This window comes from Rhineura floridana, chromosome 7, assembly GCF_030035675.1.
Source record: "Rhineura floridana isolate rRhiFlo1 chromosome 7, rRhiFlo1.hap2, whole genome shotgun sequence".
Lineage (NCBI taxonomy): Eukaryota > Metazoa > Chordata > Lepidosauria > Squamata > Rhineuridae > Rhineura > Rhineura floridana.
The window spans coordinates 112,220,061-112,248,053 of record NC_084486.1 but is presented as its reverse complement, the minus strand read 5'-3'; the positions used below and the strand labels follow the sequence as shown (position 1 = coordinate 112,248,053).

General features: G+C 40.6%; 1 protein-coding gene across 1 annotated transcript; it reads right to left on the bottom strand.

Moving 5' to 3' along the window:
• Nucleotides 1-18: 18 nt before the first annotated feature.
• On the bottom strand, nt 19-27,993 carry LOC133389369 (uncharacterized). Its single transcript, XM_061636889.1, has 11 exons — nt 27,860-27,993; nt 22,654-22,873; nt 21,921-22,073; nt 20,073-20,221; nt 17,446-17,586; nt 16,150-16,295; nt 6,946-7,053; nt 4,269-4,401; nt 2,679-2,785; nt 1,584-1,696; nt 19-98 (listed from the first exon to the last, which is right to left on the bottom strand). Exons 2-11 carry the CDS (start codon nt 22,822-22,824, stop codon nt 87-89), a joined length of 1,233 nt encoding a protein of 410 aa, XP_061492873.1. The 5' UTR covers nt 22,825-22,873; nt 27,860-27,993; the 3' UTR covers nt 19-86.

The window sequence follows — 27,993 nt, the reverse complement described above, 5'->3', positions numbered from 1 at the left end:
TTACAAACAAAACATTATGGAAGGAATTGATGTATATTAACTTCTTTGAACCCAATTTCTTCAGAAGGTAAATGAAGACTTTATAATCACTTGGCTTTCTGTAAAACAAATACAAAACAGATCTCAGAAGATTCCAGTAAGAAACAACTGCAGTAGTTAGAACAAAGTAACTGCATACTGAAGTCTAGCACACGAATCCATCAGGAGAAAATATGTAGACAGATGTGATGCATGCATTTCTCTGAGCTTAAGAGCCCATTCCAAGAACTGGGATCGCATGTACGCAGTTTCAGTCCAGGGAGTGAGGGTTGGTCATCTTGGGAAACTAGGGAAGAGCCTTTCCTACCATTTGTTCCACCTATCAGTTGCTGCCCTGCCTTCTGCCCCACCAGGCCTAATGGGGATATACTGCTACTGCCCCAGTAAGATAGTCACTAGCACTATTCATCGGTTCAAAAGGAAAGGGAAGGGCCAGCCTACTAATCCAGCTATCTACTCCCTCCCCCCTCCACTCCTCCTGGATTCAACTTTTCACTCGGGAGAAAAATGTGTACAACACCTGTTCACACACATTTTTGGATCCTCTTGTTGGAACAGGGTACAATTTGTTTAGAATAATACTAATTTATTGTTAATTTATGACATTTTTGTGCCACCTTTCACTCATTGTGGTTTACGGTTTTAGATGAAAGCTTGCCTTGTAATCTAAGATACATGATACAAAAGGAAAAAAAGGGGACAAAACAGAAAAATAAGCAGGTACAAACTCTCATATTGTCAGATAATGACCAGTTGGACAGGTCAGTGCAAGAGACAGACTAAAGTGGGTGTGGCAAATTAAGACAGTTCTGGGAGAGGGGGAGCCAAATGGTAGTTGGTACCAAACAATTAGATGGCATGAACATTACTGTCGCAACTCTCTTGGATGGTGCAAGATGAAAATAGCCACAGATGGATTTTTCCAGTTAGCACAACTCTGACTGTATTACATTGGAAATAATTTCAGAAAATAAACATGACCTTCTACCATTTTAACTCTAGTTCTGAGACTTGGTAGGTGAAATCTTGTCCCCCTCCTTCCTTCTGCTCTGCAGTGGAACTATTTGTAAAGTGTAATATTTCCCATCATGTTGATGACTGGGTTATATACAAATGTTACCATAGTGTAGTCCACTATGAAGATGTTATTTATCTTCCATTTGAAATTAGTTCAAAAACCTCTGTTTTAGGCAAACAACACTTCAATGGGTTTTTGTATTAACCACAAAGGAAGGGGCTCTCTCAGCTGTAGTGTCCCGGTTATGAAATGCCCTTTCTAAAGAGGCTTCCCTAGTGCCTGTTCTACAGTCTTTTTGGTGCCAGGCAAAAATATTATTTTTGTTACAAGTGTTTTAACTTGTTTTAATGTTAGCTTTGCGAATTTTCATCTGTTATTTGATTATTGTATTTGTACTGTGCAACAATTGGTTGTACATCACCCTGAAATCTTAAATAAAATGAAGGTGGCATGTAAATGGTATGTATATATGTAAATGTGTGTATTAATAGTATGTATGTATGTATGTAGAAAGAAATTCTTGTACCTTTTTCTTTCTCTTTATTGCTGTATTGATTTTTGAACAGCTCTTGAAAATTTCCCTAAAGGTCATTGATGAAATCTGGGGGGTTATCTTAATGTTTAAGTTTGGCATTTCATCTGTAGAGACAAAAAAAATCAATCCCTTTATACAAGAGAAAAGATTTATACCTTAAATAACCATTTCCCAGAAATACTCCTTGATGTCACCATGAAGAACATTTAGCACTAAACTGCAAGGACTTGTTTGTACATGTGTTGTTTTCTTGAATTGCTTATACATTAGATTTGCAATGTTCTATTTGCTTATTTAAAAATACTTCTAAACTGCTTCATATTTTTAAACATTCTAAGTGGTGTACAAACAACTCAAGTCCACATTTATTTATTTACTGAAGTATTTATACACATTTTATGAACAGTATGTCAAGGCAGTATAAAACATACAAGATTATAATAAAATCAGTAAAAGCGTCAGTAAAAATATCATTTACAACATCAATAAACATAAAAATTGTAAAGCAGTATCCTAAAAACAGTTATTAAAAACAGGAATCCAGTGATACAGGGTCCAATCTTAGGGATCTGGGAAAGCCTGCACAAAAATCTGACGCAAATAATTGACAGTGTGTCACATATGGCAGAGGGAAGGGCATTCCAAAGTGCAGGGGTAACAATGGAACATGCCCATTTATGCCAATTCACCTTCCTATGATATTCTGTAGGATGTGGTGCCCCAAGTAAAATTTCCCCAGATGATCTAAGTGATCTTACAGGTTTATACAGGGGGAGGCAGTCCTTCATTACATTTTCTTTTGGGGAGAGGGGAACCTTGAGACTAAAAATTAAACACCACAAGCAAAAATCGCCCATTTTTTTTCTTTTTAAATCTTATTTGGGCAGTGTCTACCACAGGAATCAATATTTGGTTCAACAGAGAGAGTTTAGGTCTGAGCAAAGGAGGTATTACTGTGCAATCCTATGTATATTTACTCTGAATAGTTGCGCTTGGTTCATTGGGGCTTATTCCCAAATAGGTGTGCAGCCTTAATATATATACAAACAGGCATATTTAAAGGTTTATTGATTGGAAGCATCCCACCTTTCTTTCGGTCCTTAAGAGCTTCCAATATCTTGACTGCACATTGTTCTCCTATAGCATTGCCATTGATATCAACTTCCGCTAGGTGGTCAGAGTTCCTGATCAGACTATGATTAGAAATGTAACACTGAACATTGTTGCAGAAAATAAATCTTTATATTAATATGTAATATACAAACATTTTAATAGTTAGGTACTGGATTCCAAAATAACACAGTGTACATTTGTGTCCACGTTTCAAAAGTTATTACTCCTTTTAACAGGATTTAAGCCTTGTCTGCATATGCAGAAGTATGAAGTGGGAATGAGATTGTAGAAATAACTGTACTGCTTGTTGGATTCTGGTTTTGAATTCTCCTTATATTAAAAGCCAATAACCCTGCAAATAGAAAACTAAGACAGCAGGGAGAAAGGCTGCCAGCAACTCTTGGCCTTCTGTTCTAGTTCTCTTTTTATAATGAGCTTTTTTATTTTGGTTAAACATAGAACATTCAACTGTTTATCAGTCTTTGAAAACCACTTCATGAGTTGAAGATCATCCTGTTACAGTGTTTTCCATAGCCCTTTCCACTACTCTATAAATGCACACTCTTTCAACCAAGAAACATCTAAATATTTGAGCTTTGGAAGGATGATTCCCATGCAGGTGATAAGATCCTATTTTACTTTTTAAGATAGTGCAGCAGTTGCAAAAGCAGTCTGTATAAATACATAAGAAGCTGCCTTATACTGAGTCAAACCATTGGTCCATCTAGCTCCATCTGTACTGACTGGCAGGGACTCTCCATGATTTGAGATGGGGTACGTTCCCTGCCCTATCTGGAGATTGAACCAGAGACCTTCCACATGCAAAGCAGATGCTCTGCTACTGAGCTATGACCTTTCCCCATAGGGAAAGCAGGTACTGTACTAAGCTGATAGATTTATAAAGCAATTCTAAGTCTGCGAAGGGAGCAGCAGGGTGGAACGGAGCAGCAGTTCCAGGCTAGCACAACAGAGAGATCTAATTTGTGCTTCTCAGATCCAGTAGATCTTTGGCTGGCCCAGCTCCAGCCCCATCCATACAACATCCTTCTGCCGACAGTAATGTTGCCTCCACCACACTTTCTGCAGCTTCAGGAGGAGCCTCTGTGGAGCTGGAGCTCCTCAGCCAGTGAACAGGGAGTCAGGGACATCCCCTCCAGCAGTGTGGTTTGAGGGTTAGGGTTACAGCCAACATGTGCTCTATTCCATTGGTTGGAAGCTTGCAATACACTTTCAGCATCTGCCGTCAACAAACTCTCCTACTCACTCTACTGAATACAGAGAAGAATATTTGGAGCCACTGATGCCATTTTTAGTGTAGTAGTCTGAATTGATTACCTCAAAAGTTTCTTTTAAGTCAACAGTTTTATCATTTCCCAATAGGCTTAACTCAAAAACATCTTTCTTTGTCAAGAATGTCACAAAGCAGTATATTTAGGACTTTGGGCTACTGAACATAAAGAGCTGAAGCAGCTATTTCTGTTCCTAATCTGAATAGCAGAACATTCCACAGTGCCAGAAATGGCAGGAGAACGTGATTCATGCCCTGTTGACCAGTTGCCTTACCATGTCAAAAGCTGAATGAACTCCCAGATGTTTTGTTCTCTTTGATTAAATCTTCCATCAATGGCATTATCAGCCAAATGCAGTTTAGCTAACCATGGGCCAGAGTCAGGTTTCTTACTTTTTTTCTTTAAGCCTGCAAGCAATGTATGCACAGTAGGATTATTTCTGACACAATGAAGACAGACAACTTTGACAATCAGATGCTTGATGGCCAGATAATAATAATAATAATAATAATAATAATAATAATAAAATTTTATTTTTAGGCCGCCTATCTGGCCGAATGAACGGCCACTCTAGGCGGCGTACATAGATTAAAATAAATACAACATATAAATACAATTATAACATCAGTCTTCAGATAATCAGCCCACCCACTTCTGTACGTTAAAAAACTAAAATTACCTAGGAATCCTGTATGCCCGCTGAAACAGCCACGTTTTTAATCCTTGGCGAAAACCTACCAGGGAGGGGGCATGGCGAAGGTCATATGGGAGAGAGTTCCAGAGGGTGGGAGCCACAATCGAGAATGCCCTTTCTCTGGTCCGCACCAGCCTGGTTGTTTTCACTGGTGGGACCGAGAGAAGGTCTTGTGAGGCCGATCTCGTCAGGTGGCATATTTGGTGATGCAGGAGGCGCTCCTTTAGATAAACTGGACCGAAACCGTATAGGACTTTAAAGTTAACACCAACACCTTGAATTGGGCTCGGTAGACAACTGGTAGCCAGTGTAGATCTTCTAGCATGATCTCCTTTGTTTCTGTTTTCATTTGGAAATTGCCCAGTCTTAAAGTGTTTTGGGAAAGACATCTGAAATTTGTCTTGGGGCTGATAACATCCTTTACAATAGAGGTGGGGAACCTTCAGCCTCTGGGCCAATCATGCCCCCAGGGTGGGCAATTTGCCCTTGGGGCCATATTCCCAAACCATGTCCACCAGCTGATAGGCGGGAGGACAGGGTTTAATCCTGTTTTGGCTGCATGATCCTCTTCTCAGCAGGAACAAAATCATGCAGCGAAAGAAGCTGAAGCTCACCCACTCTCTAGCTGAAGCTCACCCACCTCAAGAAGCCTGCTCTGCTCCCTCCCTGATGTTGTTTCGGAGATTTCTGAAAACCATCTTGTTCCAGAGAGCCTTTGGGAGGGACTGAAGATAGAGTCTGAAACTGATTCTATTTTTCCCCCTTTCTAGTTTTACCTCTTTGGTCCCCTTTTAACATCACTCCCCCTTGATTTGTTAACTGTATTTTATGTATTTTTATCTATTTTAACATTTTTTGTGTTTTTATTTACTGTCTATGATGGCACTGTGAGCTGCCCTGAGTGCCCCATTGTAGGGCAGAAATGTGGGATAGAAATAATTTAAATAAATAAATAATAAAAAGGTTCTCCATCCCTAATTTACAGTGAAAGCCATCTGTTCCCTTCATCGCGTTTTCTAATTCACCTTTCTTATATCTCAGTCCAATGTATGTTTACTCAGATGTATTTTAGTGGAACTTCTTTGTAACTTTGTTTAGGGTTGCAGTCTTAGAGCTTACAAAATCCTTTCCTTAAAAGGAATTTAATGTGCAGAAAGTAACTTATAACCTGTCTGTATATTGTCATGTACATTGAGCAGGTGCATTTTTTGCTGTATGTGCAGTGCACACACCCTAAAAAGCCACAACCACTTGTGATTTTCTAGCTGCATTCAGCAAAGATAAATAAATAAATAAATCTTGTGTGTATGCACACAAGTTCTATGTATACATGCATTATACAACTGCTTTTTCCGTAGGAATTTAGATTTGTGTGAAGTGGCCCTTCACTAACACCAAGCTCTCACTGGGGTGGTAAACCTGAGTTTGGGCTGCATCACTTCAGATGGGTAGCAGGGGTGGGGTGAGAGCTCACAGTACTGGTCCATATGTTGTGAACTGCCCAGAGAGCTTCGGCTATGGGGCGGTATATAAATCAAATAAATAAATAAATAAATAAATAAATAAATAAATAAATAAATAAAAAAAAGTGTCTCCACACAGACCTGGTATGTCAAGGAGAAAAGTTCTAAAGCTAGTTTTTGTGTAGGGATTTTATTTTTTCCAAATGGAGGATAATTCTATCACATGAGCCTCTTTCCGTTTACTATCTAAAGTAGCACAGCCAGGTACAGGTTCAGCATCTCAGTGAGAACTAAGTCCTCCAATCTTAAATTCGGTTGTCCACATTTCTGCAGCAATTTGTGAATATTTTTTCAAAAACATCCTCATGAAAATTCATCAGCATTTTAGTACAAATGTCTCCTAATTAACATGTTTTTGTCTGCAGTTTTGACTAATGTACACATTTTTGCAAGCAATTTCTCCTAATATAATGCATTTTTATAATTTTCAGTGATATATCCAGTTTCATGCACATTTTCTCTTAATATATGCATTTTTGTACACACTGCTTGGTTGGAGAACTGCATCACAAAATGTGAATAACTGAATTCTGCAAGATGGCTGAGTTTCAGTTCTCATACTGTTTCAGAAAGTATGAATTTGATAGTTTTGGCGTTAAATGCAAACTGAATCAAATCCCCCCCCCAGTGGCAATACATCAAAATTAAATTAATTTAATTTTTGACCAGGATGATGTTTGTCAGACTAATTATATGATCCTACAAATCTTCCATACTGGATAATTTAACTGTACCTTTTCTTTTCTTTTTCTTCTCAGGGTTTTCCAGTGTGATAAAATTATTTTTCTTGGAAGTAGCCTTTAGACTTACAGCTTTTGAATGAATAACTGCATCTTTGTTTGCTGTTGAAAATGAACAACTAAATAGATCAGATGATAAATTTCATTCTTTGGTTGCTATTTATATATCTGAATGCCACATTGCCCAAGGTCCTGAAAGATGCTCAGCAACAGAGTGAATACATCCACCGTTATGTAGGTGGTTCTGTGCCTCTGTTCAGCTCTGTGAACTTCTGAGTTAGTTGAGTTACATAAGTCAAGGACCCCTCTTTAAGGTGCGGGAGTAGCACTCCCCTTCCGCGATCCCCACAGCAGAATCGCTGCCGCAGATAGCACCACCCTCCCATTCCCTCGCTCCGACTACCTTTCCTGTGTTTTGTGGCTATGCACGCAGCCCTGCCCTTAACCAAGATGGCGGCTGAGGTTTCCCTAAGAGGCTGAAGCATCCGCTGCCATCTTGGTTGATGACAGTGCTGCGTGTGCATAGCACGCATGCGTGCCACCAACCAAAATGGCGGTGGAGGCTTCAGCCCCTTAGGGAAACCTCAGCCGCCGTTTTGGTTAAGGGCAGGGCTGCGCACGCAGCCGCAAAACACAGAACGGAAAGATAGGCGGAGCGAGGAAACAGGTGGGTGGTGTGATCTGCGGCTGTGTGTGCCTAGGCCTGAGACTGGCTGGAGCCCAAGGGCCCCGGCATGCTTGGAGCTGACCCTCATACTGCTTATATTTAAACAAATCTCTAAGCGGTTTACCACATAGGTTATAACAAATAGAAAACAAATGCAAAAAATACCAGAAAATTTCCACATTCTATAAGACACAATTAACTAGAGTATCCGCTTTGGAATCATAATAAAAATCGCACATAAAAATCTGCTACAAATATACAAGGAAATTCCATTCTGTAAAACATAGTAAACAGTCACACAAAATATCCTCTAAACATCAGGAAATAAAATATTACAAATGGAGATCAACTAAAAACCAAAATGTTATGACATCACTATCAGTCACAGGCTGTGGAAGTCAGGAAGTCCAACAGTAGGTGGAGCCTGAGCCTGAGCCAATGAGCTAATTCTAATTTTGGCCCCATCCTCCTCCTTGCTGAATTCTACAACTCTACAACACTGAGACTCAGGAGGAAGAAGATGACAGCAGTGCCACCCCCTGGACTGGATGTAATTAAGAAGGCAGGCAGCTGGGTGGTGGCTGAGGACACTGAGGTTGGTGGGGCAGTGTCCTGTTCGCACTCACCTCCACACTGGACTTTATTATATCCCGTATTGCTCTTTATATCAGAAAATGAGAAATCTGCAGAACTGCTCATGGAAGTACAATAAAAGACTGATCTTTCCACACATGTATGCTGCTCAGCTAGGATGCCTTCCTTGCATGTGCCTTTTTCTCTTGTCATAAGGTGGCCTCTCCCGGAGCCAGTTCCAATGTTTGCTCCCTGTGGATATGCTTTGTAGCTCGCAACTCTGCTCCGATCGTCAGTAAATTCATGCTGTCCTCTCACTGATTTTTAAAACTAAAATAAAGGGAGGCTCTTGCAAAGTTTTCACATTCCCTGTCGAAGCTAGAGCTGAAAGATGTGCAGTTGTGCAATAGCCAGTGTGGAACAACAGGCAGAACAGAGCTGGGCCTTAACACTGCACATATTTCTTAACAAGAACCTGCAGAACCACCAAATAATTGCTTCTATATACCTTATTTGCACTACTCTCTCCAAGGCCTGACTATACCCTTGAAATAAGGACAATTAATTGAAGATGAGTGAATCGTGTTGATGAGCAGGCCTGTAGCTGGCCAAGGGGGTATGGGAGTGCCATCCCCCTAGAGCTGTTCTTCGCCCGCCCGCCCGCCCAGATTTTTGGGGAAATTGTTTTCTTTTTAATTTGTGCCAGGACAAACAATGACAACCTTCATTTAAAGAATGATAATTTGTTTTAAGCATAGGAGCAATTTAAGAATAGGACCCTCTGAAAAATTCAGTGAATAAGCCCAGGTGAGTGCACAACAAAAACCTAATCTGGAAGAACCCCCGGAAGTCTCCTCACTCAAGACTTTCCCTGACTGAGGATGGATTTTTTCATGATCACAATCACCGTTTACTTACTTAAATGATCCTGAAAAAAACAGCCGTAACATGACCCTTGAAGAGTTAAAAATTACTTTGTGTTAGGGTTGCCAGGTCAGAAGCATCCCAAACCCTGAGATTTCAGGGGCATGCTGTAGTGATGTCATGGGGTGGGCCCTAGTGATGTCATTAAGTATGATACATTAAGCATCAACCACAGTTGCTTGGAGCATACAATTCAAACAAAAACATTTCTCTGATTGAAAATTAAGATAGAAATCTTAGCTGAAAGATGGAGTCTGGGTAGAGAACATTTAATCTAGCCTACTTGCTTCTGGCAAGAAGGGTTTAAGTGCCCTCAGGTCAGGCCAGTCACCAGAAGGCTACTGTAGGAAGAAAGGAGACTAGTGTTGTGGAGATGTTAGATGGGAACACTCAGGAGTAACGATGGTCCCTGAAGGCTGCAATTCTAAACACACTTACTAAGGGACCAAGCCCCATAGAAAATAGGGCTTACTTCTAAGTAGATATAGTTTGGATTGTGCTGTTAAAGCTTGACTAGGGATCCTATGCAAAGATATCCATATTCAAGCAGGGTTGACAACCCCCTGCCTAGAATGTCCTGCCCCTGTCTTTTAACGTGGCTGCTCCAAACTTCTTTACAGATTTGACCCTTCACTTCAGAAAGAGGTTTGAGAAACAAGTAAGATTAAGAAGATTCTCTACCCTTTTCTACCTACCCTGTGGGCTACTATAAACTCACTTTGACAGCCGATCCAATTCCAGTGAGTAATAACTGACAGAGGGAAGACACACATGGTTTGGTCTACCTTCACAGGCAGCAGCTTGGGAACAACACACTTCCAAATATGTGAATTCTCTTTTACCACTATTGGGCAAGAAACAAACTGTCATGCAACCAACCAGGTGCATCATCAGTGGGTTTAAGGGGGTTGAGCTGAGCACATGGAACCACTGTTGTTGCTTTTATAGATGTAAGGGAGTGAGGTTAAAGATAAATGCAAATAGAAAAGAAAAACAAAAGACAGCAATGATTTCCTAAATGCAACACCATACCAACCACAAGAAGATTCCTATGAGTACGGCAGAAAACTCAGCATCCCACAAGCAGTCAGGATGCATAACCAAAAACCAAAACTAAAAAAATCCTGGCAGCTAGTCAGCCAAGGTCACAGATATCCCCATGCAGCATAGCTTGGCCTGGGTGCTGCAGTTAGTGCAGAATGCTGTGGCATGATTGCTGACATGAGTGACCCTGTCAGCACATAATACCTCTGCTCTGAAATCTGCACTGGTTGCTAATTTGCAACCAATTTCAAGGTGTGCTTTCCATGTTACGGATGCTACATAGTACTTATTTATTTATTTATTTATATTATTATTTTTACCCCGCCCTTTTTCCAAAACTGGAACTCACGGCAGCTTCCAGATAAAAGCACACATATAATTAAAAACATACAAAAGTCTAGATTAAAATAGAATTAAACAATTTACAGTATTAAAACCATTCATACATACAGTTAAAATAATTCAAACTCAGTTTAAAATAATATAGTTAGGCAACAGCAATGCAGCACCCTTCAAGACCTGTCCTTAACAGCTTTCAGTTCCAAAGGCTTGTTGAAATAAAAAAGTCTTTGCTTGCCGACAGAAGGACTGCAAGAAGGGGGCCATTCTTGCTTCCCTAGGAAGGGGGTTCCAAAGCCTCGGGGCAGCCACCGAAAAGGCCCTATCTCCTGTCCCCACTAGTCGTGCTTGTGAGGACGTAGGTATTGAGAGAAGGGCCTCTCCTGAGGATCTCAGGGCCCGGGCAGGCTGATATAGGGAGATACGGTCTGACAGATAGCCTGGACCTAAGCCATATAGGGCTTTATAGGTCATCATCAGCACTTTGAATTGTGTCCAGAAACAGAGTAGCAACCAGTGGAGCTTTTGTAACAGGGAGTCGTATGGTCCCTGTAACCAGCCCCAGTTAACATTCTGGCTGCAGCACGTTGCACCAACTGAAGTTTCCAAACAGTCTTCAGAGGCAGCCCCACGTAGAGCGCATTACAGTAATCTAAACGGGATGTAACTAAGGCATGTGTCACCGTGGCCAGATCAGACGGCTCAAGGAACGGGCGCAGTTGGCGCACTAATCTTAATTGTGCAAAAGCACTCCTGGCCACCGGAGAAACTTGGGCCTCCAAATTTAAAGCTGAGTCCAGGAGCACACCCAAACTGCGAACCTGCGTCTTCAGGGGGAGTGTAACCCCATCCAGCACAGGCTGAATCCCTATTCCCTGATTTGCCTTTCAACTGACCAGGAGCACCTCTGTCTTGTCTGGATTAAGCTTCAATTTGTTTGCCCTCATCCAGTTCACCACTGATGACAGACACCGGTTTAAAACCAAGACAGCTTCCTTGGAGTTAGGTGGAAAGGAGAAGTAGAGTTGGGTGTCATCAGCATACTGATGGCACCGAACCCCAAACCCCCGGACAACCTCTCCCAGTGGTTTCATGTAGATGTTAAATAGCATGGGGGACAAAACTGAGCCCTGAGGGACCCCACAGGCCAACGGCCAAGGAGTTGAACAGGAAATCCCCCAGCACCACTTTCTGGGTTCGTCCCTCCAGGAAGGAAGCCACTGTAAAACAGTGCCCCCAAGTCCAATCCCAGCAAGGCGGCCCAGAAGGATACCATGGTCGATGGTATCGAAAGCCGCTGAGAGGTCCAGCAGAACCAACAGGGACACACTCCCCCTGTCCAGTTCTCTGCGTAAGTCGTCCACCAAGGCGACCAAATCCATCTCCGTCCCATAACCAGGCCTGAAACAAGACTGAAATGGATTTAGTTACTCCGTTTCATCCAGGAATCCCTGGAGCTGGGAGGCCACCACACGCTCTATTACCGTGCCCAAAAATGGGATACTTGCTCTGCTCTTGTAAGAAATCAGTCCTTTAGTGTGCAGCACCAATGGTTTGGAACTCCCTGCCTATTTTCAGCACCGGCTAAAATCATTTTTGTTTAGGCAAGCCTATCCAGACATGTAAAAGCTATTGTGTTTTTAATCTGTTTTTAACTCATTGTTGGTTTTATTATTTTGAATGTTTTTAATTACCTGTCTTTAACTGTTTTTGCCAATAATGTAATTGTTTTAATTCCTTGTGGAAATTGGTTTGAATTTTTTTACAATAAAGCAGTATATAAATGCTGTAAATAAAATACATAAATAAATTTTGGAGTCACTGTGGCCCTTGAGTCTCTTTCCACTTTAGGAAGAAAGGAATCTGCCTTATACTGACTCAGGCCATTTGGTACCATCTAGTTCAGTACTGATGACATGGACTAGCATTGGGTCTCCAGGATTCCAGGCAATAGTCTTTTCCAGTAATTGAATTTTGGACCTTTGCATGCGAAGCATATGCCCTGCCACTGAGCTACAACCCTTCCCATTTAAAAAAGTGTATTTTAAAATTGTTCTTTTCAATTCACTAATGAATGCACATCATATCTAGGGCAGACCCACAGCATTCATTTAAAGCACATTCAGCACACCATTGAAGCACATGAATCCCACCATAGAACTGTAGTTTGTTAAGGGTGGTGAGAACTATAACTGTGAGGGGGAAACTACAACAATAAAGGGAACCATGACCACCCCAAGGAAGAAGGGCACACTTAAAATGTAGAGGAAATAATAATCTACAACCATAGTGTGAAATCAAACACTTATTGGGACACAGTATGAAGAAATGTTTATATAAGCATGACTGTCAAATATATTTATTATTTACACAACCTGTAAAGATATTTATAGGGCAATCCTATGTTTGTTCACTCAGAAGCGTCCAAATGTATTCAATGGGGCTGTCTCAAAGAGGGAAGCATGCACAGAACTGCATCCTCAAGTGATAAGGAACTCCACTCACCCAACCCAAAATTCAGAATCATGCCACTTTAAGCTGTTTTGCAACTGTTTATATTTGTATGGTTATTGGATTTTAAAGGGATTTATTTCTTATTGTGAAGTGCCTTGGCTTCTAGTCACCAACCCTACCTCACAAGGTTGTTGGAAAGACTCCATATATATATATTCACACACACACTGCAGATGTAAAAATACATACACCCCATATAATAGTGTATTGTCAAACCAGTCATTGCAGAACATTTTTTTTAAAAAATCAGTATTAGTTTCCTGCATATTAAAAACTGTGATATCTAAGTAAACCCTGCCTAATTGCTTTAAAATAGGATTAGAGGAGGAAAGAAAGATTTACAACACAAACACAATTCTTTGCAATGTTCATTCAAAAGTTCCATTAATTTAGAGCACAACCCTAACCATGTCTACTCAAAACTAAGTCCTATTGAATTCAATGGGGTTTACTCCAGGTATGTGGGATTAGCATTGCAGCTTTACTCCCAGAAAAGCAAGTATTGGATTAAAGCTTCATATTGGGAAGGTTTTCAAAACACTGCCCTCTTCAACAGCCTAGGAAAATTTAAACTTGCTTGACTCCTGCACACAACAGAAAAAACTGAAAGCTATATACTCAATTTATGAGATTTTCAGATAAACTGGGAAAAACACCCATTTTCTGGCATTGCAATGGGGTCTAGGCACTGCCTGGAGGTCAACAAATCACAACCCTGACTTCACTTACTGGCTACAAACCTGAAAGGGTGGGGTTATAGCAGCTAGCTACAAGATGATTTAACAGAAGTTGTGTGTGTGTGTGGGGGGGTGCTGATGTTTTGGTGTATATCTCATGAATGTAGAAGCTTAATTTTTTTAAAAAAAATTAAAACAGAGTCCGGAGATTAAAGTGACTTACCCAGAGATCTGGAGAGGACCCCCCAAATCCAGAGTCTCTGGGCAAAAACCAGATACCTGGCAACCTTACTTTGTATTATACATAATACTTTTTATTATTGGCTAGAGTTAAACTCTATCCCTTGGACTTTTCTTTGCTCTGCTTTTCAGTTTCAGTTGTGCTGTCTACCCAGCCAGCAATAAAGAAACATGTTTGTTTGCCTGCAGTAAGAAGTAAGAGTTTGTTTATTTTGCAGTCCTTATAGTGAATAGAGCAGGATTGGGTGCTTATTGCTAAAGAGTAAAATAAAGAGATAACTTAAAATGATATAAAAATAGCTACCCTTTACTGTTTTAAAGCACTGACTATACTCATAATTATAATTCTTGATTATTTGATGGCTAAGGATGAAAGCAGTCCTAGAGGAACAGAAATACTGCTGTGTATACTACAGTTAGCTGGCTGGTTAGTTGGACATCCAGGTTGTAACTCAGGCCTAATTTCTCACCCCTTGAGTGCTCAACTACAGCCTCTGCTGCCTGTGGAGATTGATGATGATGATGAGTTTGGAGTTTCACAGATCCTTGATTCCCATAGGCATCACAGCTGGCTTCAGTATCTGATAGATTAGAAGGGGTATGGCCCAGAGGAATGCTCCTGGGAAGATGTGTTGCAGGTGCATGCCCCCTGGATGGCCCATTATTTCCACTGCTGCCACCCGGCCAAACCAGAGGCAGACTGACCCTGGGGAGGGGGATAGTGTCATGCCTCCATTGGATAAGTCCTCAGTGGAGGACGTGGAGAAGTGGATTGACACAGCAGACCCAGGACAGGAAACAAACAGAATCACCCAAGATGCAGCTCCAGACCTCCCACCGCTGAGATGTGCAGGACACAGCTGGAGCGCCTCAGTCAGACTCAGAAAGTGAACAGGAGGCCCCTCTGCCCCTTGCACAGTGAAGATGCCTGTGAGTAGCAGAGCAACACAGGCGTTCTGGTAATTTAAGGCTATAAGATCCCAGGAGTTGGAGGGCTGATTGCTATCACCTGAGCAAGGGGCAGAAGTTTAAAAGGCAGTGAGAGGCCTTTTGCCCTCTGTTGGAAGCAGCATCTGATGCCAGCATCAGACCCTTGCCAGCTGTACTAGACCCTGTCAAGTCTAGAAACCTAGATTGGAATATTGAACCCTTGACTTGCTACTGACCTTGTTTTTGGAAGATGAACTGGTATGTTGAGCTCGAAACCCTAGACCCCTCCTTGCTTACCCTCATTCTTCTCAATCCTTGGCAGAGTTACAACCCAGCCCCTGTCTGTCCAGCTTCTAGCAATTGATTTACAGCACTATTAATCACCTTGGTGCAGCTGGCAAAGAGTGACAAAAAGGCTGAGACAATTCAACAGATTAAACTTCATACATGTAAGTTAACACACTCTTTGGATGGAGGAGTGAGGGGGAAGGTCATTGCCTTCCCCTTCTGCTCACATCCTCTCCACCACTGGAGTGTGTGTGATTGGCTGGCACTATGCTCCTCTCCCCCCCCATGTGCCACCTAGAAATGTAACTGCCCCACCTAACAAGGAAGGCTGGCTACAGGGCTGTTCATGGGTAGAATTCAATATAGCGCTAAGTTTCTCATTCTGTTGGTACCCCCTAAATCTGTTTTAGGGATTCCCCAACCAGGCCCGTAATCAGTCTAAACTTTTTTGGGGGAGGGGGAGTCAAAATGCAGGGGGAGAAAAGAAAAAACTGTAATAAACTTGTAAAAAATTAGGGGGGCAGAAAAAAATTGGGGGGCAGGGCCTGTCCCCAACCCTCTACAGCAGATTTGGGGATATGGGGGTGAGCATGAGGAAGAGAGGGAGGAAGTCCCATTGCACAAATGGAAATCCTTGTGCTGAAGGGATGTGGTACCGCCCCATAGTTCCTTTTTCTAAAGCATCCATTTACATTCCTCCAATTGGTTATTTTCAGTTTTTCATAGACCCCATTCTTAAAAACAGCCTAAGAAAATACATGTCCATGGTTAACTTTATCCTGTATATATTGCTTTTAGTAGAGGTCCGTCAAGAGTTTTCAAAAATAACTGTCAACATCTTATAAAAAACAAACCCATTCTTAACAATTCACTTTTATTATTTAACAGATTAAGGCTGCAATCATATACGAGTGAGTAAGTCCCATAAAAGTCAATAGAGCTTACTGTGTTAGAGGACTGTAATGTGATTTACAATGTGTGAATAACAAAATGAAACCCTACCTTCAAGGAGGTGGTGAGCAGTATCATTGTTGAATAAAGCATTTCCTTTCTTTTCTTGTCCTATGTTTTCTGCATACTCTGCTATTGGTCTGAGGAGTTCTGTGGCACCCAGGCATTGCAAGTGGTTACCATTAAGGAACAAGTCGCTACGATAAACAATTTAAAAAGATTTCACAGATATTGGTTAAACAGAATATTAAGTGTTGTTTTCCTGTTTTCAGAACAGGTTGTTGTTTACTGATAATTACAGTGTTTTTTAGCAGACAACAGTTCATATTATTCTTCATATCTGAATGCAAAATGTATTTATCTTTTATTTTTACATTTATTGACCAGCCATTAGCAACATCCTCTGGGTGGGTCACACAAAATTAAAAGAAAATATACAAGAGTAAAAAATGTTAAAACACTACCATCAATACACAAAAACAGCCCAAGTGGCATAAAATCACTCAAACCCAGCTAAACATAATTTGTTTCAAAGACAAAAATATGGTTTTATAAAGGCCTGGGAGAATAGAAAGATCTTAATGTAGATGCCAGGTGAGCCTGACTGGGGAGAGTATTCCATAATCTGGGCACTACGAGGGAAAAGGCCCCCTCCCTAGTGGCCACCCATCTCACCTCTTTAGGTGAAGGAACCTGGTGAAGGACCTCCAATTATGATCTTAAGGTCTGGACTGCCATCTATGGGAGGTGGTGATCCTTCAGGTTACCTGAGCCCAAGCCAACCGTTTACTTAATTCTAAATGTGATTTAGGGCTTTCCTAATTTTGATATCTTAGTTTGATGGTGATCAAATTAAGTGTTTCCCCAACTGTTTTTATTTAGTTAATATTTGCACAAGACCAAATGGAGCTAAGCCCAGAGACTACACACTTGTCTCTATGCATATTCTCCAAGACTTCACAAATGTAGACTTGTAATACTTGTAATGCTCCCTGTTGTCATATCAAGGGTCATTCCCTGAGTGCATCCTATTCCTCCACTATATTATACTGGAGATATAATTATGGTTTATTGAAACTACCCAGGATCAAACTGTGGTTTATGATTCAGGCATGTTTCTACAAACCATAGCTTAACATTTAAATTAACTAGAATTCCCAGTTTGGGTGTAACAAATTCTGATTAGTTTGAGCCAAGAAGTGGATGCCTCTACCTCCTCCTAACAGCCACATGTAAAGGCGAAAGCTTTCTGTTGCATATTTAGGCAACTTAAACCATAGTTTAACATAACATCTGAACCAGTTCAATATAATACTACCCCCACCCATTCTTAATATCAAAACTTACCAAATGGCAGTTTGGATTACAAGAGTTGCTAACATTGATCCACTTTTGGGTCCTAAATCACAGTAGCACAGACTCAGAATTAAAAGCTTTCTGTTCCCATCTAATCCAGAAGTAAGTCTATTGACACCATTATCACCACATCTGTAAAGAGAAGAATACATTAGGTAGGCAATATCTCCAAAGAAGGCCATATACTGCTACCTTAAACATGCAGTTATCCAGCTAGTATTCCAGTATGGTACATAGATCTAATCTATTGAGCCAAGTCTATATAGAACCATCCCTACAAATACATACATTGAGAGAATGAGCTCACCAAGGTTCACAGTGGTGCTTAATTAATAGTTAATTGTTGTACACCGCCCTGAGAGCTTATTGCTAAAGGGCGGTATAAAAGCACAATAAATAAATAAATAAATAAATAAATAAATAATAGAAGCATACCTGGAACCAATGCAAAATCTATGTGCCTGTGTCTTGTGTAACACCAAGTGGGGGATTACTATGTTCACTGGTCTTTCCTCAGAAATACTGTACTGTCTTGGATCCTAAGGTAAGTTAACTTAAGGAAGTTCATAGAGCAGGAATGTTTTCCATTGCCTCCTCTGTTATGCAACTGCCTCTGTGCCCCTTAACAAAAGCCTCTCTAGAGGGTCAGAGCCCACCGCCTGAATTATGTGAGATGTGGATAGGAATTTGCTAGAATTCCACCCTATTCAGATGTGGTACTGAATTTTCCATTAATTCACTTATTCTTTATCGTTTTGGATCAGATTTTTATGCAGCAATCCGCTGTTACTTTCTAATATATTGATATTAAATGATAATATTACTGATATTTCCTTTCATTTATCTATAATTCATTTATCAATATTTCCTTTCAAAGTATCTATATTAATATCAGTATTTCTTGTGAAGGAAAGGAAATTGATTGGTAAAAGCCGTGGATAGCGGACAAAGAACAAACTCGAATCAATACCAGCCTGTTAGGTTGACGGAATGCTTTCGAACTGGCACCAGCCAACGGCTCCCATTACTAACTGTGGAATTAGGTGCAGGGGGATGGGGAAATAATCAAAAATTGGACTTGGACTCTAAGTTGACTCAGGGAATTTAACAGAAATATTTTCTATCCCTTCTTCCCCCAGGCAACCCCCCATACCATGTCTCTTGTTTTGGAGAGTCTTCCAGTTCTCCAAAGAGGCTTTCAGGGGAGTGCAGAGAGGAGGAGAAAAAGAAAAACTTCCCTTCCATTAACTTCTTTAAGTTAACTTATCTTAGGATCCAAGCCATAGTTTCCAAGTAGTATAACACAGGGTTTGCTGGCAGGCTGGAGCTTGCACAGAGCAAAAGAAAAAACTTAACAAAAGTAGGGTTACTTGAAAAATGGAAATGGACTGCCTTCAAGTTGATCCCGACTTACGGCGACCCCATGAATAGCGTTTTCATGGCAAGTGGTATTCACAGGTGGTTTACCATTGCCTTCCTCTGAGGCTGAGAGGCAGTGATTGGCCCAAGGTCACCCAGTGAGCTTCATGGCTGTGTGGGGATTCGAACCCTGGTCTCCCAGGTCATAGTCTAACCACTACACCACACTGGCTCTCTTGGGGTTATTTAGCTATCAAATAAAATAATAAGATCACTCTTGTGCTGTGTGGGTGTCTGTGTGGATGGGATCCATACTGGCCACTTCCCTTTCCGTATACGATTCCCACATTTATGCAAAAAATAATAATAATAATTACAATAAGTTGCCACTAGACAGGATGAACTTGCTGTCATACCTTAATCCGGAGGGTAGAAACCTTGTTCAGCCTGAAGGCTGCATTTCCTTATAGGCAACCTTCTGGGGGACCATGCCAGTGGTTGACAGGGCCAGAGATAAGAGTGGACAGAGCAGTGAGTGTGAGTCTTACTTTGGTATCCTAGGCTGCATTCCAGCCATGCAAAAATGCAGAGGTTCTCTCTCTCTCACTCTCTCTCTCTCTCTCTCTCTCTCTCTCACACACACACACACACACACACACACAGAGGGAGGGAGGGAGGGAGGGAGGGGCATGCAAGAGACATCATAGCAGTTCAAGGACACGTTCCAGCCAGGCAAAAGAAGAATATGATAGAACCAGTGACATGTGTAGCCTGAGGAGAGGGCATGGCATCCCAGTGGCCAGACAGAGATGCCAGAGGGCCACATTTAGCCCCCAGAGATGAGGTTTCCCACCCCTACCATAGTCTGTCTAGAAGAGAGAAGCTTTGAATTTACTTTTCCAAAGCCCAGAACACATAGCTTAATAAAACTTGTGACATATCCTTAGGATGCAAGAATCATAGTTTAACTGTGCACAGTTAGGCATATGGGGAAGATTTCTTATACTTCCTTCTGAGGGGACCATTAATGGATAATGATGGTTTCTGATGTGACTGTTTTACATCCAGATATTTCTTGCAAATGGATTTCAGAATTGTAATTTGTTGCATTCCCAGAAGCCAGCAAAAATGTATCATTATGCGATATGGAAAGGTAACCGGAAAGCCTTTTATTATAATGCCCCTACAATGTTTTCCACCACAGCATCTCGTGGTTTTTAGGCTGTAGCCAAAGAAGCAAAACTAATAGTATTTCTTACTTGGAGTAATCCAAAACAAGAGAACTCAGATTGCTGTAAGGCAGAGCCATTCCAAGTCTCTCCGTAGTCCAAAGGTCCAACACATGATGCATTATTTCTAATTTGGAAAATGGATAGATGGTACGTCCATCCAGTTCTAGTAAGATTGCCTAAAATACAGATTAAAAAAAAATCAGAGATCAAGATTTATCAAAGAGATTAACACTTCTAATTTGAATTGTTTTTTGCTTTAAAGTGTTTTTATTTGCTTAATTCTGCTATACAGAATGCATAAAATGAAATACTCTTGGAGATCAAAATTCTGTTTTATATAGCATGAATATGATATGCTATAATATTATTCGCCCTTTAACGCAGATAAGCACCTCTTTGACCTGATGTTAGTTCATTCTATCCTTCTGTTTCTAAATTGTTAACATATACTCTCTACTATAGTTACTACTATAGGTACCATGGAATAGCAATTATTTATGCAGTTGATGGTATGCTTGTTAAAATCCCTGCCAGTACTAACCACCTCTCTCAATTGAAAAGTACTCTTATCAAGTCTAAAATCACAGCTCATATTGGGATAAGTCACACATTGGCAAATCCTGCAGTTCTCTGGATGGGCTCAGTCAGTCACTATAGACAAGTAGGACTACTCAGATGCATGCAAATCTGTGTCACATTAGGGTCATATGCTTGGTGGCAGGAATACTCAGACCACATAGATGGCTGATGGATTAATCATGTTTGCATGCAACTCTGTTTCTAGACCCACTCTAACCTACCCATGCTTATGTACTTGGGTAGTGCTAGAACAATGCCTTTGCTTTCTCTGGGATCCAAAAAGTGGGTCCACATGGCTTTGTTTCTTGCAGTTTCCTTTAATTTAGCTGCTACCAGGTCTAGAACTAGTGACAAGTGAACTCTCTTCAGCTTTGATTCTGAATAAGTTCAGCTAGAATAAATTGTTTCCCACTCAGAACAGCACGCCCTCGTGCAAGTAGTCCTGGAATATGACTTTCATGTTAAGAACTGGCGTGCCCTAGAAACCTACATTCCCCTGGCACCTAGAATGTGGCTGTTCCAACTTTCAAGATGCCAGGGAGCAAGGGAAGCCTTGTACAGAGGCCTTTTTGTTGTTGCAGCCAGCAGCAGATATGTTTTGTGGGAAGGGAAAGGCTGCAGTAGCAAGGACTCTTGGACCAATTTCTTCCACCCTCCTCCATAAGGTTCTTTATGACATGAGGGTGCTGCCCCGTTGCTGTTTAAAGAAGAAGGGATTGTCTTTGTTGATGAACCTAACAGACTCGTTACAAGCCAGAACTGCATTTTGTTGGGAGTTTGGGCTCATCTTGCAATTAAGGGTTTTTTTGGATGGGGACAGGGAGGATGCTCTTAAGTTCATCATTAAAACCACACAACTCTGATCCAAATGCAAGTGCTATAATACTATAATGACTGGGAAAAGCAGTTGCCCAAACTATCCTTATTTTACTTTATGTTTTAGTTAGCTGGCTAGGTGCAATTAAAATAAATAAAATGTAGAATGCTCCTGGTCTAGAGAGAGAGGAAAACTGCATAAAATGTTTCCAAGATATCTGTATCAGAGATGGGGAACCTCTGGCCCTCCAGAGATTGTTATACTCCACCTTCCATCAGCTCCAGCCAGTGTGGCCACTGGTCAGGGGCAGGGCTAATGAAATTAAATACCTGGAGGGCCAAAGGCTCCCCATCTCTGATCTACATGTAAGTAGCAAAATATACTACTATGTTTAAGTTACAATACTGAGGCTTCTATATTAGGCACAGTCTCTCTGAAAATCTGAGATCCTTCTACAACTGACTTGTGTTTAAACTTACAAGGTTTGCAATATCTTGAGGACTTAGCTTAATTCCCCAGATACAGAGCTCATTCCCCAACCGATACCGTTCGTCTCGGATAGTCCTAAGTAAAGGAGTGAGAGAAACTGGATGCAGGTTTCTGGATAAGGTCTCTACATTTGTAAGCACGAACTAGGGGAGGGGGAGAGAGAGAGAGAGAGAGAGAGAGAGAGAAAAGAAGTCAGCAAGAGCCCTAAAGCTAAAACCATTTTTCATTAACCATAGTGAAAAGTGTTCCCAATTAACTGCAGTAAATTATTCATATGTTGAGAAGACACAAATCTGCATGACAGGGAGCTATGCAAATTGTTCTGATGTTAATCATATTCAGGTTTGTTGTAAACATCATGCAATAAATGGACAGAATTATCCTCACTAGACTACTGTAACTTTGGTGCTCTTTCATAGTCATCAGCAGCTCAGCCTGCACAGTTTCATTTAAATTGCTTTTAAGCAAATTACAGAAATACACATAGAAGAGAATCTACATAAGGGGAAAGAGCTAAGCAGATAGCATGCTGCCCCCTAAAATGGAAATAGACTGCTTTCAAGTCGATCCCGACTTATGGCGACCCTATGAATAGGGTTTTCATGGTAAACTAAGGAATAATTAATTTAAAAACCATTACAATTAGAGTGTAATCCCGCCCCTAGCAGCATTTGGTCCTGACTCACAATGGCATCTCAAATGATTGTTTATAAATGTACTTACCTTAGTAATTAACATGTCATTTGCTATACATTTCCGTAAGCCCTGTTTGATAGTTGGACTGACACAACTTTGGGATGCTGTACAGTGCTTTTCATAAGTTTGCAGAAACTTTTCAAGAATATAGGTATCTGAATTGGCTTTAGGTTTTGGTTTCCCTTTTAGCTTTGGCATGGCTTCTTTTCCCCAAGTTTTCAGTTGCCAGTGCCACAGAATGCAGAATCTGAAAAAAGAAAGTGAAACCTATTATGAGGTTTAGCAGCAGCTGATGAGTTTGATGAGCAAAGGCTACAAATTTACAAGCATCTTGCAGACCTTCCTTAAAGAAACACACTAATCTTACATAGATTACATTTGCATACCAAAATCAGGGAGAAGAGCTAGATGCAAGGAAAACTAGACTGGCAAGGAGGATGCCTTGGTATAAGGTAACATTCTATGTTCCCAATCCTTCCTGCACCAACCAATATTTGTCTGAATGCTGGAAGTCACAGGTGGAGAGTATGCTGTTGCATTCAGGTCCTGTTTCATGGCTTCCCATAGGCTTCTGGTTGGCCCCCATGAGAACAGAGTACTGGACTAGATGGGCCCTCCTTACTTTCTTAATTACAAGAAGCCAGTCCAGGGCTTGCTACCTATGCAGCCATAAAGTCCCTGCTTCATCCCCCGACATCCAAGATGGTACCCACATAGCAGACATCCTCAAACTTTCATGCAGATCTAACAGTAGGAAGCAATAGAACACAATGATAAAAAAGATCCTCTGTTGCTAGTCTACACGTGAATATTGCTATTTTCTGCATTCCTAACTATAGGCGAGGTTGCAGAACATGTTCAGGAAACTGAAGCAACCCACCTCTACCTGTATCAGCCTCCAGTTTGATTTATCCATGCAAGACACCAACCAAGGCAGATTCATTCTATATCACAGCACTGGTTGCCATAGCAATACCAGTCCTGAACCTAAACAATCTGAGAGTAGGACAGTTAGGACTAACTGTCTCTGTCAACAGACCAGAGCTCACAATTCCACTGCATGGAACAACCTGTCTAAGTCTACATGCCTTTGTGAACAATGCACCAAACATTAGAAGCCCTAATCACAATCCGATACAGAGGAAGGCATGCTGAAGGCCCCCAAAATCAGTGGGTGCGAGGCCCCAATTATAAGCCCCTTTTTCCAATCTAAATAGTCTCTGCCCCAAAGCTGTTGGTTGGGCTGGGAAGAGGGGTAGGAGAAGAGAGAATGGATGCATGATTCAGGCACTGGCGTTTTCACCCAGCAGGGCTAACAGCATGTGCTGCACAACAAGATGGTGGGGGCGAAGAGAGAATTTCAAGTAAGAAAACTGTACAAGGAGAAAGGTCAAGCACCCTGCTCCCCCCAGGACTGCTACACAGATTTCACTAGTGGTTGATTTAATGGAAAATAAATTTCAAACTCTACATACTGGAAGTTCTGGCCATAATTATAACAATCATGCTCTCTTATGAAAAATAACTCTGTCATAAAACCCCCCACAAATTTTCAGATACCAATAGTTAGATAAACTAGTAGGAGTTCTGTGCTCTAATGCAGGAGAACCCACCATCAGATATTTTAATTCTCCAACTTTACCAAAGACCACTGGATCCAGCTGTACACTTTATGTATCTCCCACAAGAGAGAAAAATTAACCAGACCATGGGAAGGCGCTCTCTCTATACTACACCTAATATTATCAGCTGTAGGAATTCATATATTAGCATGGTCTAAAGTCACTGAACACTAAAGTCAGGTTCATTCAGACCATGGTATTCCCGATCTCTGTATGGATGTGAAAGTTGGACAGTGAAAAAAGCGGGTAAGAGAAAAATCCACTCATTTGAAATGTTGTGTTGGAGGAGAGCTTTGTGCATACCATGGACTGCAAAAAAGACAAATAATAGGGTGTCAGAACAAATTAAACCAGAACTATCACTAGAAGCTAAAATGATGCAACTGAGGTTATCATACTTTGGACACATCATGAGAAGACATGATTGACTAGAAAAGACAATAATGCTGGGAAAAACAGAAGGGAGTCAAAAAAGAGAAAGACCAAACAAGAGATGGATTGATTCCCTAAAGGAAGCCACAGACCTGAACTTACAAGATCTGAACAGGGTGGTTCATGACAGATGCTCTTGGAGGTCGCTGATTCATAGGGTCGCTGTAAGTTGTAATCGACTTGAAGGCACATAACAACAACAATGGTCTAAAGCACAGAGATGTTTTGGACTTCCGGGAAGGGTGACTTAGCCTGTGCCTGCTTTTGAGACGGGCTCCTGCCTCAAAAGAAGCTTATTCAGATATATCAGTCAGTTTTTTCTTTTTTTTTGACTGATTAAACTTCTCCCGGGTAGGGAGAAACGAAGAGATTAACCTCAAAGCCTATTTTTGTTGGGACGACCAGATCTCATTAATTTATGGGACGAGGTCCAGCCGACGAAGGTGGGACGGATTTTCAACAGCAAGCTCTATCTGATAAAGCGAACGTTCACCTTATCTTCTAAGAGAGAACGCACTAACAGGCAAGCACCCTTCTTTCTATATTTTTCTTTTATTTGACTTAAATTGTTGCTGTTTAAAAGAGATTTGCCAGATTGATCGGTTTTTGACATCTCACTGGGGAGCCATAACTTCTCTCTGCTACGCACTAATTAATAGCTTATCTCTGTTTTTGTTGCAAAAAGCTGTCCTGGATTTGCATTCTAAAGATATACACAGAAGAGGGATTTCTATTCCAGATTTTTATTTTGAAGAATATTATATTGTCTGAGACTACTCTCTTTTTGGTCTATTTTTTTTTGACGAATCTGTTTCCTGACGACTGCCATTAATTGTTTCGATCCTGGGAACTGCATTTTGTTTACTTAACTATGGAGAGATAAGGCTGTCTGCTCTGTTTATACTGTGATGTCACCAAGTTTGGAGTATTAACCCAATTGTTGCTGAAATAAGAAGTGGTTTTCCTATATTTTTCTTTTAAAATGGCAATTAAGAAAGTGGCTGAGAATCTGGAAATAACTATGTTTCAGAAAATAATGGATGAGATTGAGATAACGAAACAAAACCTGCGACAGGGTTGTAAGGAGCTGAAAATTGAATTGAGTAAAATGACGCAGGAGATTAAAGATATAGGGGTCCCTGTGAGAGAGGTGACCCTGGAAGGGGTCCCTGTGAGAGAGGAGACCCCGGAGATTGGAACAAACGTGGAACAGGAAAAAGATTTGGAGTCTATGGACTTTAGAAATAAAATCTATTGTTTGGAGACACAGGAGATTAAAGACATAGGGGTCCTTGTGAGAGAGGAGACCCTGGAGACTGGAACAGGGGTCCCTGTGAGAGAGGAGACCCTGGAGACTGGAACAGGGGTCCCTGTGAGAGAGGAGACCCCGGAGATTGGAACAAACGTGGAACAGGAAAAAGATTTGGAGTCTATGGACTTTAGAAATAAAATCTATTGTTTGGAACTCAATGTTATCTCTGAAGAAATTAATGAAGATTTTAGAGATAAAGTTATCAATGGCATGGATAATCTTCTGGACTGGAATGATGTGATGGAGCCCAATATAGAGAAAATCTATGGAATTAACTGCAGCCATGTGACAATGGAAAAACTTTCAAGAGATGACCCAGTGTATTTTGAAAAAAAGAACAGAGATATGATTTTACAGCAGTATTTCAGCAACCTATTCAGAATGGATGGCAAGAAAATATTTGGGATAGAGGTAATTCCCATCAGACTCTTACTATATGACTATGGCTTTGACAGCAAGATTATTATGGAATACTGATAATGGAAGATTGGATACCGAAATTACTGGACTTAACAAGACTACTGAAGATGGAAGATGGAAAATGGAACTAATAGGGATGATAGAATAATGGCTACTGAAATTACTGAACCTAACAGATTCTGATGTGATGGATTAATTGAAATGTTTATTTTTACTATGGTTATGACAATAAGATTATCATAATTAGTAATGAGATGGATTAATCGATATGCTTATCTGGAAAAAAAAATTGATAGATATATTTCTTAAAGAATTGAAACCTCTCTTTGACTTTTTGTGGAAAGAATAAAGTAATGTTTATGAGATTTGATGATTAAGTAAGATAACTATTGGAGGAAAGTGATTTTATAATATGACTTAAGAGACAGGATTGTTATATATTATAGACTTATAACTGATCTGATCTTTGACAAATGGGAAGTCAATATTTTACTCTTTATTTTTTATTTTTTATTTTTATTTTTATTTTTATTTTATTTATTTTTTTTTTTTGTTTAACTATTTTTGATTTTGTTTTTTGTCTTTGAATGTTTTATGATTTCGTCTTGTATGTTTTATGAAAATTTGAATAAAAATTATTGAAAAAAAAAAATAAAGCACAGAGATGTTTTTACCTCTTTCCATATAAATTTGTGTAGTTAACTCTATACAATGTGCTCTCAAGCCTGAGTTCGTAGATTTACTGTTCTTTTAATATAATAAATCACTCAAAGGTCCCATATCGGGTGCTTATATATATATGGATCATCCACCTTACACTTGCCCCTCTTGCCTTTGTTAGTCATCATCATCACTGCTACTTGACATAACAAAGCATGCAAACAGTTTCAGCTCATAAGATTCACTGCTAAGGTACCATTAATATCCTCATACAATCGCTAGGACTCAACTTTAGTCCGGTTAGCAGTATTTTCTTGGAGATCACTCATGACTGAGTAAGATTGTCTTCCAACATATAGTCTTTAAGAATGGATCCGTCTGAATCTGTATCCACCGCCGATGTACCAGACCATGACTACGGGCTTCTGGATTTCACAGTCCTGCCCCCATCGCCAATCGCCATGGGACTTTTGTTATGGAAGCCTGTGTGTGAATTTGTTTTATGATCAACACACAATCTTGACAGAAAAAGGCTTTGATCCAATGGCATGGGATTCATGCTCTCAACTCCAAACTAAACTATTTTTCAGGGTAACGGCACAGGATTCTCTCTTTAGTTACTTCTTGCAATTACCATTATTCCATCTTAGGGGCAGAGAGAAGCCACCACAGCAGCTACAATTAAGTGCAATGGTGGGGTTTGGTAGTACTTATGTAGCTCAGATTGGAAGGGAGAGGGGGACAACTTAGCTTAGTTTGCCAAGTTGGAGGAAGGAATTGTACTTACCCAACAGTTGACAATGGACTCACACACCAAAGTATCACAAAGAAGGTGATGCCTGATGATTTGTGGGCTTTGTTAACTCTCAGAAGAGTGAGCACAGCCTCTCCCCGCCTTTCACCTTTTGGAAACTCTCCTGT